The sequence below is a fragment of the Eremomyces bilateralis genome, assembly GCF_010015585.1.
Source record: "Eremomyces bilateralis CBS 781.70 unplaced genomic scaffold P152scaffold_1, whole genome shotgun sequence".
Classification (NCBI taxonomy): domain Eukaryota; kingdom Fungi; phylum Ascomycota; class Dothideomycetes; order Eremomycetales; family Eremomycetaceae; genus Eremomyces; species Eremomyces bilateralis.
Window position 1 is genome coordinate 322,520 of NW_022985067.1, and position 14,741 is coordinate 337,260.

Consider the following 14,741-nt stretch of genomic DNA (forward strand, 5'->3'; position numbering starts at 1 on the left):
CGCTCCTTCAGGCCAACACTGATCACAAGTGGCGATAGGAAGAGCCTGCCCGCAAAGCATTCCACTGTGATATATGTGGGGTGAAATTGACGCTCCAGACGCATCTCCAGCGGCACCGACAACTTCATTCACGGTACTTCTCCTATGCTTCACTCGATCCATTACTGATTTTCTTGACAGTGGAGCTGGTCGAACAGAGGGCTTCCTATGTAAACCATGCGGTAAGCTTTTCAACGGAAAAGACATACTTTTGCATCATGGCCGACTGGTTCACGGCATCACCCTACCGAATGGACGAAAAACTTCGTGCCAGAATTGCATTTGACAGAAGCTAAAGTGTTCACGTTCACCGCCTTGCGATTCTTGCGTCACTAGAGGCACGGAATGCATTCTCCAGGATCTATCGAGCAATGCCAATTCGAATGCGACAGACTGCTCATTTTTCAAAAAGGACCCGAAACGCTGCATCTGCTCTATCCAGCAGCTCACCAACGACCCACTACAGTCCAGAATGCTCCGCCCAAGTGTCCATATCTTCATCCCGACCGTCTGGAGATGATCGAAGCATCGATACCCAACCACCGGAGCTCCCTCTCAATAACATCCAGCACCTACCTCCAAATCTAACGAGACTGAACAGAGGCTTATATGCTCTCAGTCTTCCTCCTGAATTGCCACCACCCAGAGACATTCATCAGCCTAAGCCAGCACGAATCAACTTGCTAGACAATAGCACCTTGATAAACCAATTAGGCGATCCAAGAAGCATATCTGACTTGGCTGTTGCCAACCTCGACTGGGACCCTTATGCTCCCCGGGGAATAGATTGTCTTGGAGTTGACTAGCAGTGCTTTTCGTTCCCACCCGAAAAGCTTGCTCAACAGACCTTTTTTGGCCAGTTGATGGATATACCAACAGCAACAGCTTTCGCGGAAGCTGCGCGCTTCGGTTCCACAGACTGTTCTCCGTTGCCATAGTTTTCAGGCTCCGCCGTTCCTTCGTCCCCTGTGAACAGACATGACATGGTGAATAACCCAACAGTTCATGGGCGAGGACTTAGTCAGTGCTCTTCGATTGCAAGTACAACACTCGCGAGCAGTATCAGCAGCGTTCTCTCCCAACCGTATCTGCCGTCAGACATCGATTCACCAGAGCATAGCGCCGCAGTTCACCATCTCAAAAAAATGGTCACAGTTTACTTTGCGGACTTCTATCGTGGGTTACCAGTCATGCTTCAACCGATATGGGACATTGCAAAATATCCCACAAACCTCGTAGCTGCCCTAGTACGTCTTGGGTCTACAAAGTGCCATAGGAAGAAGGGGCTGGACGCGGAGTCAAGCATGCTGGCCGAGATATGTTTTCAGCATTTTAACGAAGCGGTATGCTCCACCAACTTTGCGTGCTACCTAGACTCTTACTGACTGGAGTGGACTCACAGTATGCACGCGCACCTGCCGATTATCAGAATATGGAGTTAGCAGCCGCATCCTTGTATCAGCAAGTGTACTACTTGGGTGTCGCCGTTCCGTCCCTCCATGAGAGCGCCGACAAACTTCCGCATTTGCATGGCATCAGTGGCGGGCGGCTGAGATTGCAAAGACACTCGCGTGGAGTGTTTTCAAATATGACAACAGTCTCTCGACTCTGACGACGAGGCGAGGCGTCGTGGGCTTGCAAGAACTTCCGGACAGACTGCCTTTTGATGAGGGCCTTTGGGAGGCGCAGTCTGCCGTGGCATGGGTGTCAATGGCATCCTTAACGGAACATTCGCTCCAGGGAGCTCGTTTTCGGCCGCTTCTTCGTGAAATCTTGAATGGAAAAGTGATTTCGGACAATGTGCCATCATAGTGGAAGCGCTGTTGCGCCCAAACCATGGCTCGACTATTCTGGAATCTAAAGGAGATGGACGACTCTATCCTAAACCTTTACGCCCTGAATTCGTTCACTGACTCTCAGAAACCTCTCAGAAAGTACCTGTTTCAGAGTCCGAAATTGCTGCATGATTCTACCGTAAGACCATCCCGACCTCAGGACCTTGTTCATGTCAAGTAAGTATTGAAACTGTGACTAGATCGACTGGTACCTAACACTATCTGCACAACGTGCCTTGTTTATCATAATGCGAACTTGTACAGCCAACGAGAGATGAGGAAAATGATTGTGCTCATCTGCCAGAACAGAACTAGCGCAAACGATACGGAGTTTAATATGGCAAAGACCAGGCTGCAAATTGTACTCGCTAGTGATCCTGTCCATGCGAGACTCGTATACCACGCGGCATCCATCATGGCAATTTCTAGAGTGCACAGTCAACACCCCATGCGAGATAACGAGGGATTTTGACGCTTATGCATATGTTATTGCATTTGTCAAATTCGGCTCAGGAAAGAGGAAGACACCTGTCAATCCTAGCACTCCCGTTATGGCCAGCGGCACTTTTGCCAATGAAGCCAGCGAAAGTGAAGGTTCCGTCAGGCTCGACCGTATTCCTTGGTCTCGTACAGCCGCGCAGAATAATGCAGTTGAAATCTGGATCAGCAATAATTGTGGCTATCCTTCCATTGATGATGCATACGACATCTACGAAGCAGGCGGCTATGCAAAACTCAAGACCATTGCCCTTTAGGCTATAGAGAGCTTGAGCGTGTGGGATTTATCACGTAGATTCTACAGCACTCTAGATAATTTAAACTAACTTAGGTTGGATAAGTTAACTAGTTAGTTAGTGCTAAGTTAACTGATAACTAGTCACTACTGCTTTGAATGATGTATTCTCGGATACGAAATCTTTGCTCATATGCCGTCACTGGACACCATCTTGTTAGAGCCGTCGATGACCCAATGGTGCGAAGTCCGACCTGGACGAAGTGGATGAAAATGTACGGGTGGCCTTCGGCTACTGGCCTCCAAATGTCTTGCCCGCCTTATTGATACGCTCCCTCTGTCGTCTTTGCTCTCGAAGCTTCTTGACTTGATGACTATAAACCTGGTGGCTGCATGCGTTTGTTTTCGCTCTCATTTCTAACATATGACGCGCACCCAAAGATACGGTGTATGCTAGACAGGGATATGGAGATAGAGTTGGATCCAAGTATGCATGTGCGGGGGGGGGAAATAGCGCCGGAGAACCCGCAGTATGATTTTGCAGCTCCGAGAGGGAACTCCGGCGTGGTCTCCGTCTCCACATCCCCCAGAAAGACAGCAACGTGCCCCGCAACCCCCCATCCTGTCTCCACGCACATGGCCGTTGTTTCTTGTGCTGCTAGAGTAGAATCTCACAGTTGCGGGGCTAAAGAAAGAGAAGGACGTGTCTATTTGCCTATAAATGGCGTTGGGTAGAGTCGTGGTGGGCGATCGCCGTCATCATATCCCCCGCAACATCCACAAGACAGTCCATCAACCTGAAGCCAGTTGACCAACAACATCAAGATGCCGTGCGAAGATGTTGAGTTCAAGACGCAAGACGGTCTGACCTTGCGAGGGTTGTTTTACACCCCAGCAACTGCCTCCAAAGGGGCCAAGCTCCCTTGCATTGTGATGAGCAATGGCTTTGGCGCGATAAAAGAGATGGGCATATTGCCTTTCGCCGAGCGGTTTCCGGCTGAGCTTCCCGTCACGGTGCTGCTTTACGACAATCGAAATCTTGGTGCGAGTGATGGAGAACCTCGACAGGAGGTCATTCCTGCTCATCAAATCGCCGACTACAGCGACGCAATCACCTATGCTCAGCTGCGACCGGACGTTGATGAGAAGAAGATCGCAGTCTGGGGCACGAGCTACAGTGCCGCTCACGTTCTCACGGTTGCAGCCGTTGATCGCAGAGTGAAGGCGGTGATCAGCCAGGTATGCAGGATTCTATCCAAGTCCGGAACACAGCTAATTGATATGCATCAGTTCCCTGTCACAGATGGATGGACCAATTTCCATCGGATGACCAGAAACGATTTGGTGAAGAACATGGAGGCCCTGTTTGAGAAGGGTGAGTCGTTTTCAAATCATCGGTCCAGTAGGACAATCTCTGACAAGAAATAGATCGCCAAGGACGCGCCAGAGGTGAACCGGCAATTACGATCAAGAATGTATCCAACCAACCCGACAAGGAACTTTGCAATCTTCCGACTCCAGATAGCTACGAATATGTAACTTCATGGATGAAGAAGTACCCCGCAGTAAGGAACGAAATCACAGTCTCGAGGTGAGTAACCTAAAAATCGAGTTCACAAGCGTTCTACTGATGCAAGTATTTCAGCATCGAAGCCTTCCGAGCATACAATGCGTCCGGCTACATCCATCACATCTCTCCCACGCCATTGCTTATGTGCGTCGCGGACAAGGATGAGCTCACACCTACCGATATTGCCATCGAATCCTACTCGCGTGCACGGGAGCCCAAGGACATCTATATCTTCCCAGGTGGTCATTACGACGGTTATTATGGAGAAACATTCGAGAAGGTCATCGCTTACCAGATTGGGTTCTGGAAGAAGCATTTTCTGGTGTAATGCGAGTGACGGTTCTAAATGCCTGTGGTGAGAAATGTGTATCAAACAACTCGAATTCTTACTGTAGACCAATATTTTCAGTGCATCCAGTGTATCCAGTGTGATCTCAGCTTCTACTTTTGGGTACTCCCTACACACCACGCATGTCCAAGGCTCTCCACCGATCCCTCGGGCTAACACTAAGCATCCTCTACCATATTCTCATTGCACTTGGAATGTTATACGTGAATCTTTTCCTTCGATATGGTATGCAGAGGGCTCTTCGAAAATTCAGTCATCGTTTCCCTATCATCTCGTTGGTAGTCCAACATATTAGCGAGATTCAGAGGACCGTGGACAGCTATAGCTCGATACCCTTCAACGTCACGGCACCATTGTTTGGAATACTGAATTGTATGTGCTTTGAAGGTCAGAGCCGTGAACCTGAAGAGACTGACAGGGGTCTGTAGAAAGCTGCAGAGTGTGCCTGGCCAAAATTAGATCAGTGCTGCCACTACCGGCCCCGTGGCCCATGTCGAGTACCTTCAGTCAGTTCAGTAGGAGGTTTCACTTCGCATCGTGTCTTTGCGATCAGTGATATTGAACCGACCGATCAGAACGCAAAATTCTTGATATTAGGAGGTAAATCGATTAAATCCGGATGGTCCTGCGCGTACACGTAGGGTATTCTACACGTACACGCACCCAGTTTCTACGCGTACACGCACCCAATTACTAGACGTACACGTAGCCAAAAATGGTTAGCCTACTAATTTCTGTGACCACCAACTCGCTCAACGTGCAACTGCAGAACTCGCGGAAATGGTGATATAGAAGTACTAGATATCAACTGTCAGAGATCAGAATGTCTCTGTTTTTCGGGGACCTCCAGTTTCCTACCCGTGACCCCATATTCCTAACTATGACAACGCATCATGCATCCCGCGATGTTACCAGCCCCTCACTCTTTGCTTTTTCGCTCGTCTTGAGCAAGCCAAGGTCTCTAGGGCCATGAAATGTATACAGAACTTAAATATGGGCGTATTCCCGCAGGTTTTATGCTCATCAGGATCAAGGTCAATCTATCTACGCTCTTTTGGAATCTAACGGTGTTTTCCCACTGTATCGCTGCACTAATCACCTGATTGAGCGAAACCGCCATTTATCTCACATCAACGCCAATCTTGTTCCGACTATGGCTCTCCGCCCAACTAATTCGTTGGGCCTAGTCCCGTATCTCGATTCGTCAGATTTTGATGGAAATGAGGAGGGAAGTGAGGAGGAAAGTGAGGCTGGAGATAGTGATATGGAGGAGAGCTTTGCGACTGCAGACGAGGAGATTAGCGATGAGGTCGACCAAGATATAGAGGACTTACCTAACTCCTTCTTCAACGACTTCCTAAATACGATACAGGAGGACTATATCAATCTTTCCGCCCCACCGGTCCAGCCTGATCAAGGGTGGAAAGATATCGACGATGCCTACCAATATCTCCTCCAATACGCGCGTGATCGGCATTTCGGTATCCGTAGAGGTAAGACCTTTACGGATAAGAACTGGGATGAGAAGGATCGTACCTGGTTCGAGTGCGATCGGTCCGGAAAGCCTCCAAAAATCCCGTCCTTAATCCGCAAGACTGGAAGTTCGAAAACCGGCTGTGGATGGGTGGTTAAGACCAAACTCGACCGTAATACGCGGCGTTGGGTTATTCATACCATGGTTCTCGAGCATAACCATAGCATTGTCTCCTCGGCATCAGCTCACCGCAGCCACCGTAAATTGACTGTGGAACAGAAGCAGGAAATTGACAAGATGACAATGGCTGGATGTACGCCAAAACAGATCTATAACGCCATCCTATCCGGCACAGATTTGATCAGGAGAGATATATATAATCGACGCGACTTTTTGAAGCTCCACCGCTTGAAAGGACAGTCCTATATTCAAGCACTTCTCCGGGAACTTAGCACGCGAACCGACCTAATCACCGGCCACCAATATGACCCAGAAACGAGGCGGATCACTCACCTTTTCTTCGCTCACCGGCGGTCCTTGGAAGTACTCCAAAACCAACATGATGTCTTGATCTTGGATTGTACGTACAAGACTAATAAGTACAAGATGCCTCTCTTCCATGCCGTTGGAGCAACGGCATCAAAGACAAACTTTGATATCGCGTTCGCCTTTATGAAGGGAGAGACCGAAGACGACTATATTTGGGTATTAAGTCAGCTCAAAAGTGCTATAGGTATACTTCTTCCACGCCTAATACTCACGGATAGCGAGGACGCCTTGATCAATGCACTCGAGCTCGTTTTCGCCGGGATTCCGTGCCATCTATGTAATTGGCATATCTTTATGAATGTTAATACCAATCTCACGCGAAAGTTCGTACTTCCAAGACATCTTGATATCTTATATCCGACAAAGGCGCAAAGGGAGGACATGTCACAGGAAAATTACCTTAGCTATATCTGCCCTTCTACTAGCCTCCTAGTAGGGGCGTCCCTTTTTGGGGATTTAGCTTAGTTGGTTACATTTGACAGGACATGAGGAAGCTCCGTGCTCAATTTCTGAAAGATTTCAAGAAGGTAAGTGGCTCTAAAACCGCGGAGATCAAAGTGAGATCGAGCTATGAGATACGTACGTTGATATCTCTGGAAATGGCTATTTTGGAGACTCCGCGGTCCTAACACATACTTTGAGTTCGGGAATTTTGCTAACTATACGCTCACAGGTCGCTTACGCGAAAACTCCTAATGACTTCGATTCTGCGTACAATAAGCTCAAAGACGCCCACCACGACCAACAACCCACTTTCGACTATATTGACCGATATGTCCTTCCTAAACGTGAGCGATTCGCCGCGGCGTGGACCGACCAACGAATCAATTGGGGGATACGGTCGACACAGGGAGGAGAGAGCGCTCACGGCGTGATCAAGCAGCACGTTACAGAAGCAAATGGAGATTTGATGAATGTGACTACTCTGATACTCCAGGCGGTCGTACAGAATGCCAATGAGTCTATTGCCGCCAACGATACGGCCTCTATTAGGACTTTAACGCGGTGGAGATGTAATTCAGTCATCTCTGACGACCTCCTCGACAAGGTCTCCAAACCGGCCTTGAATTACCTGATGGAGCAGACTCAATTAGCTCGCGCGACTCTCCTTACCCGCCCTATACCTCTCCAGCCTTGTACAGGGACTTTTGCTAAATCGAAGGGCCTACCGTGCTCCCATACTATTAGCGAGAACCTCCGGCGGAATAGAGACTGGCAGATTCCCCTTTCCTTGATTGATGAGCACTGGCTATATTTCAGGAAGCCTGTCTTCGGTCCTGCACAGGATCCATTCCGCCATCTTCGAGAGCCTGCAATTCCTATCTCTCAGCGGACCGTTCGCCAGCCAGAGCTACAGGGCGTTGTCTTGGTCTCTCCATCTGGTGAACTCCAAGCCGCAGCCTCGCAGTCTACGACTACACCGCATGGCACGTCCTCTCATCGCGAAGAGGTTGGATTTGAAACCGCAGATCGAGAGGCTAATCGTGCTCCACGCCCACAGCCTATACCAAGGCAAAGGCGTGCGAGGGGAGCAAATCAAAGGCGTGGTACGGGAGCGACTCGCGGAGCGATCCAAAGGACCTCAGATGGTGGAGTTTTTATGACTCTCGACTTATGATATATCTTTTATACTACACGTTCATTTCTCTATTATATATCTATCTCTACATCACCATTTCCGCGAGTTCTGCAGTTGCACGTTGAGCGAGTTGGTGGTCACAGAAATGAGTAGGCTAACCATTTTTGGCTACGTGTACGTCTAGTAATTGGGTGCGTGTACGTGTAGAAACTGGGTGCGTGTACGTGTAGAATACCCTACGTGTACGCGCAGGACCATCCATTAAATCCCATTTCGGCCTCGGTGTTCCCAAAATTTAGACCCCGACGCTCGGGAAAAGAGCCGAAGTTTAGGGTACCGAGCCTTTTGACCGGGTTTTCTGGCCTACTGTCCAAGCCAGGGACCGAAACTCCAAATGAACAAGATATTAATGACATTTCATGTGGGGGGACTTCCCCGGCGTCGGGCTTGATGCTATCTTTCTATTACAAAAATGCGATTCTTTGCACCAAAATACCTCAGTATTTGGCTTTGATCTAATGGCGGGAAACAGCCAGACGTCTGTAGATATTCACGAAGGTTTCAAGACTTACTCGTCGCGTTCAGGTTACTACGAAGAATCCTCCAATCCAAAACTCTTGAAAATAGCTGCATTATGCTCGCCCACCGCTGGCACCGGGTCCATACGCGCTCTCAAGCTGTCTTCTGTTCCATGTGACGGGACACCCGGCGGAATTAGAGCTGGAACACGGCCGATCGGAGTGTCCACCTCCGTCCAGCGGCCTCGTTCACGAAGCTGTGGATGATCCCATACTCCTTGCATGTCGTTCACGTTAGCATTGGCGATGCCCGCGCTGTCCAGCTGCGCGACCGCTTCTGCGGCTGTCAACTTCGAGAATGCGTCATAAATGATGTCTCGTAGTTCGGTGCGGTTCTCTGTGCGCTGGGAGTTGTTGCAGAAACGAGGGTCCTTGACGAGGTCGGCATTGTCGAGTAGTTGGACGCAGAACGTAGTCCATTCTCGTTCGTTCTGGATTCCGAGCATGACAGATTGGCCATCACCTGTTTCGAATGGACCGTATGGGTATATAGCTGCGTGGGAGGCGCCGGCGGGCGTCGGGCCAGGAGCCTTCTTGTGCGTATAGTACATGGGAAAGCCCATCCATTCCACCATGCTCTCAAGCATAGAGATATCAATCTTACAACCCTGACCCGTTTTCTGGCGTTGCAAAATCGCGGCTAGGATGTTGGTGTACGCATACATGCCAGCTGCAATATCCGCAATGGAGATGCCGACCTTTGCTGGCTCGCTCCCCGTTCCGGTGACAGAAAGCATGCCCGACTCGCTCTGAATGAGTAGGTCATAAGCTTTCTTGGTACGGTACGGGCCATCCTGCCCGTACCCGGAAATGTCGCATACGATCAACTTTGGGTTTTCGGCTCGTAGAGCTTCGTAGGAAAGTCCCATTCGCGCCGTCGCACCAGGAGCCAGATTTTGAACCAAGACATCCGCTTGTCCCAGGAGTTTCTTCAACATTCCCAGCTCTTTAGGTTTTTTCAGGTCGAGCGCTAAACTCTCCTTGGATCGATTCGTCCACACAAAATGAGAGGCCAGCCCATCCACTCGCGTATCATAGTCCCGTGCGAAATCGCCCACTCCGGGACGCTCAACTTTGATCACTCGTGCTCCCATGTCCGCCAGTTGTCTAGTGCAATATGGTGCTGCAATTGCTTGCTCGATACTAACGACTATTACACCCTCTAGAGGACGAGAGGCGCTCGACGGCTGCGATGAGTTGCTTCTTGGATGGCATGTAGATGTAAAGTGCTGAAGTCGAGTGGCGTAGCCCAGCATAGGCATTGCGGGTTGATATGCTCTTGCCTTGCCGAAAAATGTGCGCATAGCGGCAACATTCCAGGGAACGTTCATATCTTCGACTTCTGAAGAGTCGGAGCCAGCGGCACTGGATGAGGCTGCACAACAGGTCAAAGGATTCCGGAAATGGTTTCAAACTGGAAGATAATTCTATGGCCGAAGATGGTTGGTATTGACTTCAGAGTATTGTTTCGTGATGCCTGCGACACATAACATCGGGTTCCTAACCAAATACTATAAGGCTTTCGACCAGACTGGGATAATATATGACTGTGCACTCTGGCTGTATGGAGACTGTGGAGTAAATTACGATCGTTAGGCTCGGAATCTTCTGAAATGCAATTTCGGATAGACGACCCGGATCCCGCAGGCAGCCGAATTGAAGGCATACAGCCGAGCGAGCCTCCGATATGGTTCTCGCTCGCTCCTCAATCGTAACCGCATGTCAGGCATATCGGCTACCCTCGGCTATTGATATAGTGTCAGTCAACGTCAGCGGAGAGCTAGGGGGGCGGTCTTCGGAAGAGGAACGCAAGGAAGGCAGGAGTCTCGGGTTCACTAGTAAGCAGGCTATTCATCCATCATAGATTGAGACAATGCAACGTGTATTTGCGCTTTCGGAAAGCACATTGGACTGGGCCGTGGGTGTTCACCCTGGGGATATCAAGGAAAATGAACTAGGCAGAGACGCTTAGAACTTAGACGGCAAGATGATCAACGATCCCGTAATCAAGGCTGTACGGGGCTTGATGGGCCAAGCAAAGGCATGTGAAATCGATAACGTATTCCACAAGCGAGCGGCGCATACAAGCGAGCGGCGCACCCCCTTTTACTAACAAATTCGGTTTCAATATCTCAACAACCACTGAATAATATAACCTGAAAACTTGGAATTATGCTTTCCTAGTCATTCCTAGCTTCATATTAAAATATCAGAGCACTAGCTTGTATAGATATCGAGATACCTACTTCTTGACAAGATTTATGGGCCAAACCTCTATATCTTTATAAATGTTCGTGCCAGAGCTCTGAAAATTCAATAGTAAGCTAGGAATGACTAGAAAAGTATGATTCCAAGTTTTCAGGTTATATTATTCAGTGGTTGTTGAGATATTGAAACCGAATTTGTTAGTAAAAGGGGGTGCGCCGCTCGCTTGTATGCGCCGCTCGCTTGTGGAATACGTTATACATAAGTTCTATGAGAGATGGAAGGAATGATAGCTTCCCAGGAAACCAAATTCTTGGTCTGCACGTGCAGGGAAGTCTCCCAGCCAAACACACTCATGATCAGGTTACCGTTGGATGCTCTTGTATCATGTATGCTCTTACTACGTGCCTTCAAGCTCGATTGCTACATCAATTGATGGTTATGTGGAAGAAAAGTCCAGGGGTTAACAATTTAACATGAACAGGATGTGGCGGTATGGACATGCTCCGACTAGCGCACGCGAGTGGGTTTGGCCATCATCCATTCTCCGTCTCCCCTACACAGTATACACACCCCCCTCTTCGGGACAATGCGATAATACTGGATCTTTCTTGTCGGCTGCTACTATTCACAGATCTGCGAAGGTTAGGACACGTATCTTTGCCCTTTAGTCACCGTCGACATTGAAGCATGCGCTTGCTGCATGCTCAGTAAACCCGGATATCTTGTAGAAGCCTCCGACTGCACCCAGATGTAACCAAAGCGAAATCATTCGTTGTTCAGCAGCATGCCTCCAGAAAGTGCTGACACCGCGCCATCCCTGCGACGGCGGCGCGCGAAAATGGCATGTAAAACATGCAACTCGCGCCGGGTGCGCTGCAATGTCCTCGAAATGAGACCTTGCGCCAACTGCGCAGCAGCTGATATCGCCTGCGAGCTACTACCTTCCAGGAGAGGAAAGTGGGTGCAAGAGAAGTTCGCGGATATGAATCTAGACTCACCTTGACCTACCTATAGATACCAACGGAAGAAACCCCAGAATACATCACCATCTGTCGCCCGATCTTCCCGATCTGAAGCCCTTTCACCGAGTAGCCCACAGCCTCAGTTCTCACCTAGCGTGGGCGCGGCCGGGCTTCCGAGTATTGAGCAACGGCATTCAGTTGCCTCCCACACCGGTATCCCTTCTCCACAGGCCTCTCCACAGGCCGGCGGAATACAAACACATGACGTCGGACCGCAAGCCAACGCGTCGGAGGTCGCCCAGGCGCAAGCCGCCGAAACGCATATCGTTCAAACGCAAACTACCGAAACGCAGGCCATGGACAGGACCTTGTTCTTTGGCGAGTCAAACTTCTTAACCTGTGTTGCCGGCGAACGATTCGGCTTGCCGCAGCCCTCCAGTGTGTCCACACAACCAAAGAACAGACTCTCCTACCCGATTTCGGATGCCATCAACCTCAAGGCTTCAAAAATGTACGCGGCCAGGAATCCCCAAATAAGCTCCTTGAGACACGAATATCTGCGCAGCGAGGGAGCTTTCACTTATCCCGAGCTACAAGATAGCTTACAAGTGCTACGAGCATATTTCCGCTGGTTTCATCCATGTTTTCCAATTCTCGACAGGTCCGAGATAGCGGGGATGGTCAAAAGTGGTGAGATATCTCCACTGCTGTACCAGGCTATCCTGTTCGTTGGAACCAGCTATTGCGACGAGGAGACTGTTCACCGTATGGGTTTTAGAGATCGCCCCGAGGCGAAAGCCAAGCTCTATAATCGGGCCAGGCTCTTGTTTGATGCCGATTGGGAGTCGAATAAGGTGGCAGTTCTCCAATCTTTGTTCTTAATGAGCTTCTGGCGAGCTGGGCCCCTCAACGAGAAGAATTCCAGATACTGGCTTGGAGCAGCAATTGGCCTTGCTCAGACTCGCGGGTTTCATAGAGCGTAAGTTTTCGTGTGGAGCCGGTTCCCGGATATCTGTTAAGAATAAGCTGCAGGGCACAAAGTACCACAGTAGGGGCAAAGCAAGCTAAAATGCGGAGACGGATATGGTGGTCCATCTATGTATATCTCTCAACCCTCTGCATACACCTCCGGCTAACACCTTCCCCAAGGTCCGAGACCGCCAATCTTCAGCATCACTAGGCTTGCCAAGCCGAATACGAGATGAAGACTGTGATGTTCAAATGCTCAGTCCTTTGGATCTCGAGGAAGAGGAGCCCGAGGGATCCGCCTCGGATATCTTTGGCAATAACGAACCTGGCCATATTCTGTATGCCCTAGAGATGGCCAAATTGGCCAAGTTGCGTACGTGTGATGGTATTTGCCGACTCCAACACAACGATTTAACATTTGAGGACAGTCGGGAAGATCATAACCAACCAATTCACCCCTGGCGACAGCTACCTTGATAAAGACGAAAGATCGAGACTTTCCGAGGCGCTGGTACTGTGGAAGTCCGAGTTGCCAGAAAACATGCGTGAATGCAACTCCGAAAGTAGACCTGGCATGATCTGGACCTACTTGCTCCATCTAGCATACAAGTTAGTTCCCCCTCCCCAAAACAGCCATGCTAATGACGACATGAAGTAACCTACATATCTACCTTCACCGACGAGCATATGTCAGACCTCTCAACGAGGGTGACACGCAGGCTGGTCAAGTCGCTCTTCAAGCGGCGCGCCGGATTACTAGAATCGTCGAAGACATGTTGTCGCAAGACTTGGTGAGGTTTGGTCAACTGCACGTGTAAGTAGCGGAGTATCCCGAGATATTATGAGGAGAATCTAACCATCTGACTAGAATCACAAGTCTATTCGCCTCCCTTTGCATCCACACCATCAGTCTCCAGCGATCCAAGGACACCACGCGGAGGCTGGCAGAGCACCGAGCTCAAATGTGCCTGCTCGGTCTAAAAGAGATCCAGAAGTACTGGGAGGTCAACAACCTCGTCCTCGAATTATTCTTCCAGTACTTGGATGAATCAACGGCGAAGAGGCTTCGTGCATCGGAATTAGAACCCGTATCCGAAGCCGTGCCGGAAAATAATCCCGCACTCCAACCAGTTCCAAGTCAGCAATCCTTAGGACCGAACTCGTCACTCGACGAAGTAGCCGTATCGCCACTTGACCATGCTGGCCTACCTCATAACCAAGAGTTATCACTAGGCACGCATCCTGCATTCAGTGAGGATACACTATTCCTCGATATGCCACAAAACCTGTATCAAAATAGCACGGCAGATCCGTATGCGTTTTTAATGGATTCGCAAACACCCATAAATGATGGACTCGATATGCAGGGCTTGCAGTTTCTTCAGCGCTGTCTTTGAGACGACTGGCAGTACTCGACACACTGGAATGGAATTTTGCATGGAGCGGCAATGGTGTGGTCAACCTTGGAAGCAACTGGAGCCACCATTACTGCCGCAGCCTTGCGCCCGAACTCGAGTAGGATAGAAGCGAGCATTGGGTTTCTACCGTTCATTGCGAAGCATTGAAATGCTTACAACTTCAGTTGGATTACCAAGTACCGCCGTCACGTGCCAAGAAACCGAGTCAAATTGGCTACTCGTTCTGGTTTTGGTGGTGGAATTCGACCTCCGGGCACTGGTGCAAGGTCCGGCTCGATCACCAGCATGTGCCAAGAGGCCGAGTCGAGTCGGCTATAAGCCCAAGGCTCTGATGCATATATCCGGCTGTACGTACCGAAGGACATTACACTGTACGACTTATCGTTTATAATTGTCCATGTTTCGCCTTTCAACAAAGGATCGACTTTTTCAATCTCACCAAGTTATTATGTTTTCACCGACGGCGAGAAGTCTTTTG

General features: G+C 49.6%; 6 protein-coding genes across 6 annotated transcripts; 5 read left to right on the forward strand and 1 right to left on the reverse strand.

The window, feature by feature from the left end:
• The first annotated feature begins 223 nt into the window (after positions 1-223).
• Positions 224-1,250, forward strand: P152DRAFT_453505 (uncharacterized protein). The gene has a single exon (XM_033678384.1). The coding sequence runs from the start codon at positions 411-413 to the stop codon at positions 843-845; it is 435 nt and encodes a 144-aa protein (XP_033538524.1). The 5' UTR covers positions 224-410; the 3' UTR covers positions 846-1,250.
• Positions 1,251-1,875: 625 nt separating this feature from the next.
• Positions 1,876-2,629, forward strand: P152DRAFT_445067 (uncharacterized protein; the record flags this gene model as incomplete). Its single annotated transcript, XM_033677831.1, has 2 exons — positions 1,876-2,051; positions 2,179-2,629. 2 exons carry the CDS (start codon positions 1,876-1,878, stop codon positions 2,627-2,629), a joined length of 627 nt encoding a protein of 208 aa, XP_033538525.1.
• A 567-nt stretch (positions 2,630-3,196) lies between these two features.
• On the forward strand, positions 3,197-4,584 carry P152DRAFT_426277 (DltD N-terminal domain protein). Its single transcript, XM_033677262.1, has 4 exons — positions 3,197-3,846; positions 3,898-3,982; positions 4,036-4,198; positions 4,253-4,584. The coding sequence occupies exons 1-4, from the start codon at positions 3,433-3,435 to the stop codon at positions 4,503-4,505; spliced, it is 915 nt and encodes a 304-aa protein (XP_033538526.1). The 5' UTR covers positions 3,197-3,432; the 3' UTR covers positions 4,506-4,584.
• A 2,325-nt stretch (positions 4,585-6,909) lies between these two features.
• P152DRAFT_3472 (uncharacterized protein) lies at positions 6,910-8,221 on the forward strand. The gene is made up of 2 exons (XM_033675378.1): positions 6,910-7,076; positions 7,430-8,221. Exons 1-2 carry the CDS (start codon positions 7,035-7,037, stop codon positions 8,165-8,167), a joined length of 780 nt encoding a protein of 259 aa, XP_033538527.1. The 5' UTR covers positions 6,910-7,034; the 3' UTR covers positions 8,168-8,221.
• Positions 8,222-8,717: 496 nt separating this feature from the next.
• Positions 8,718-9,962, reverse strand: P152DRAFT_386738 (CoA-transferase family III; the record flags this gene model as incomplete). The annotated part of the gene is made up of 1 exon (XM_033675847.1): positions 8,718-9,962. The coding sequence occupies one exon, from the start codon at positions 9,960-9,962 to the stop codon at positions 8,718-8,720; it is 1,245 nt and encodes a 414-aa protein (XP_033538528.1).
• Positions 9,963-11,545: 1,583 nt separating this feature from the next.
• P152DRAFT_3545 (uncharacterized protein) lies at positions 11,546-14,451 on the forward strand. The gene is made up of 7 exons (XM_033675391.1): positions 11,546-11,871; positions 11,929-12,855; positions 12,909-12,975; positions 13,026-13,218; positions 13,274-13,454; positions 13,501-13,659; positions 13,723-14,451. The coding sequence occupies exons 1-7, from the start codon at positions 11,699-11,701 to the stop codon at positions 14,240-14,242; spliced, it is 2,220 nt and encodes a 739-aa protein (XP_033538529.1). The 5' UTR covers positions 11,546-11,698; the 3' UTR covers positions 14,243-14,451.
• The last annotated feature ends 290 nt before the right edge of the window (positions 14,452-14,741 follow it).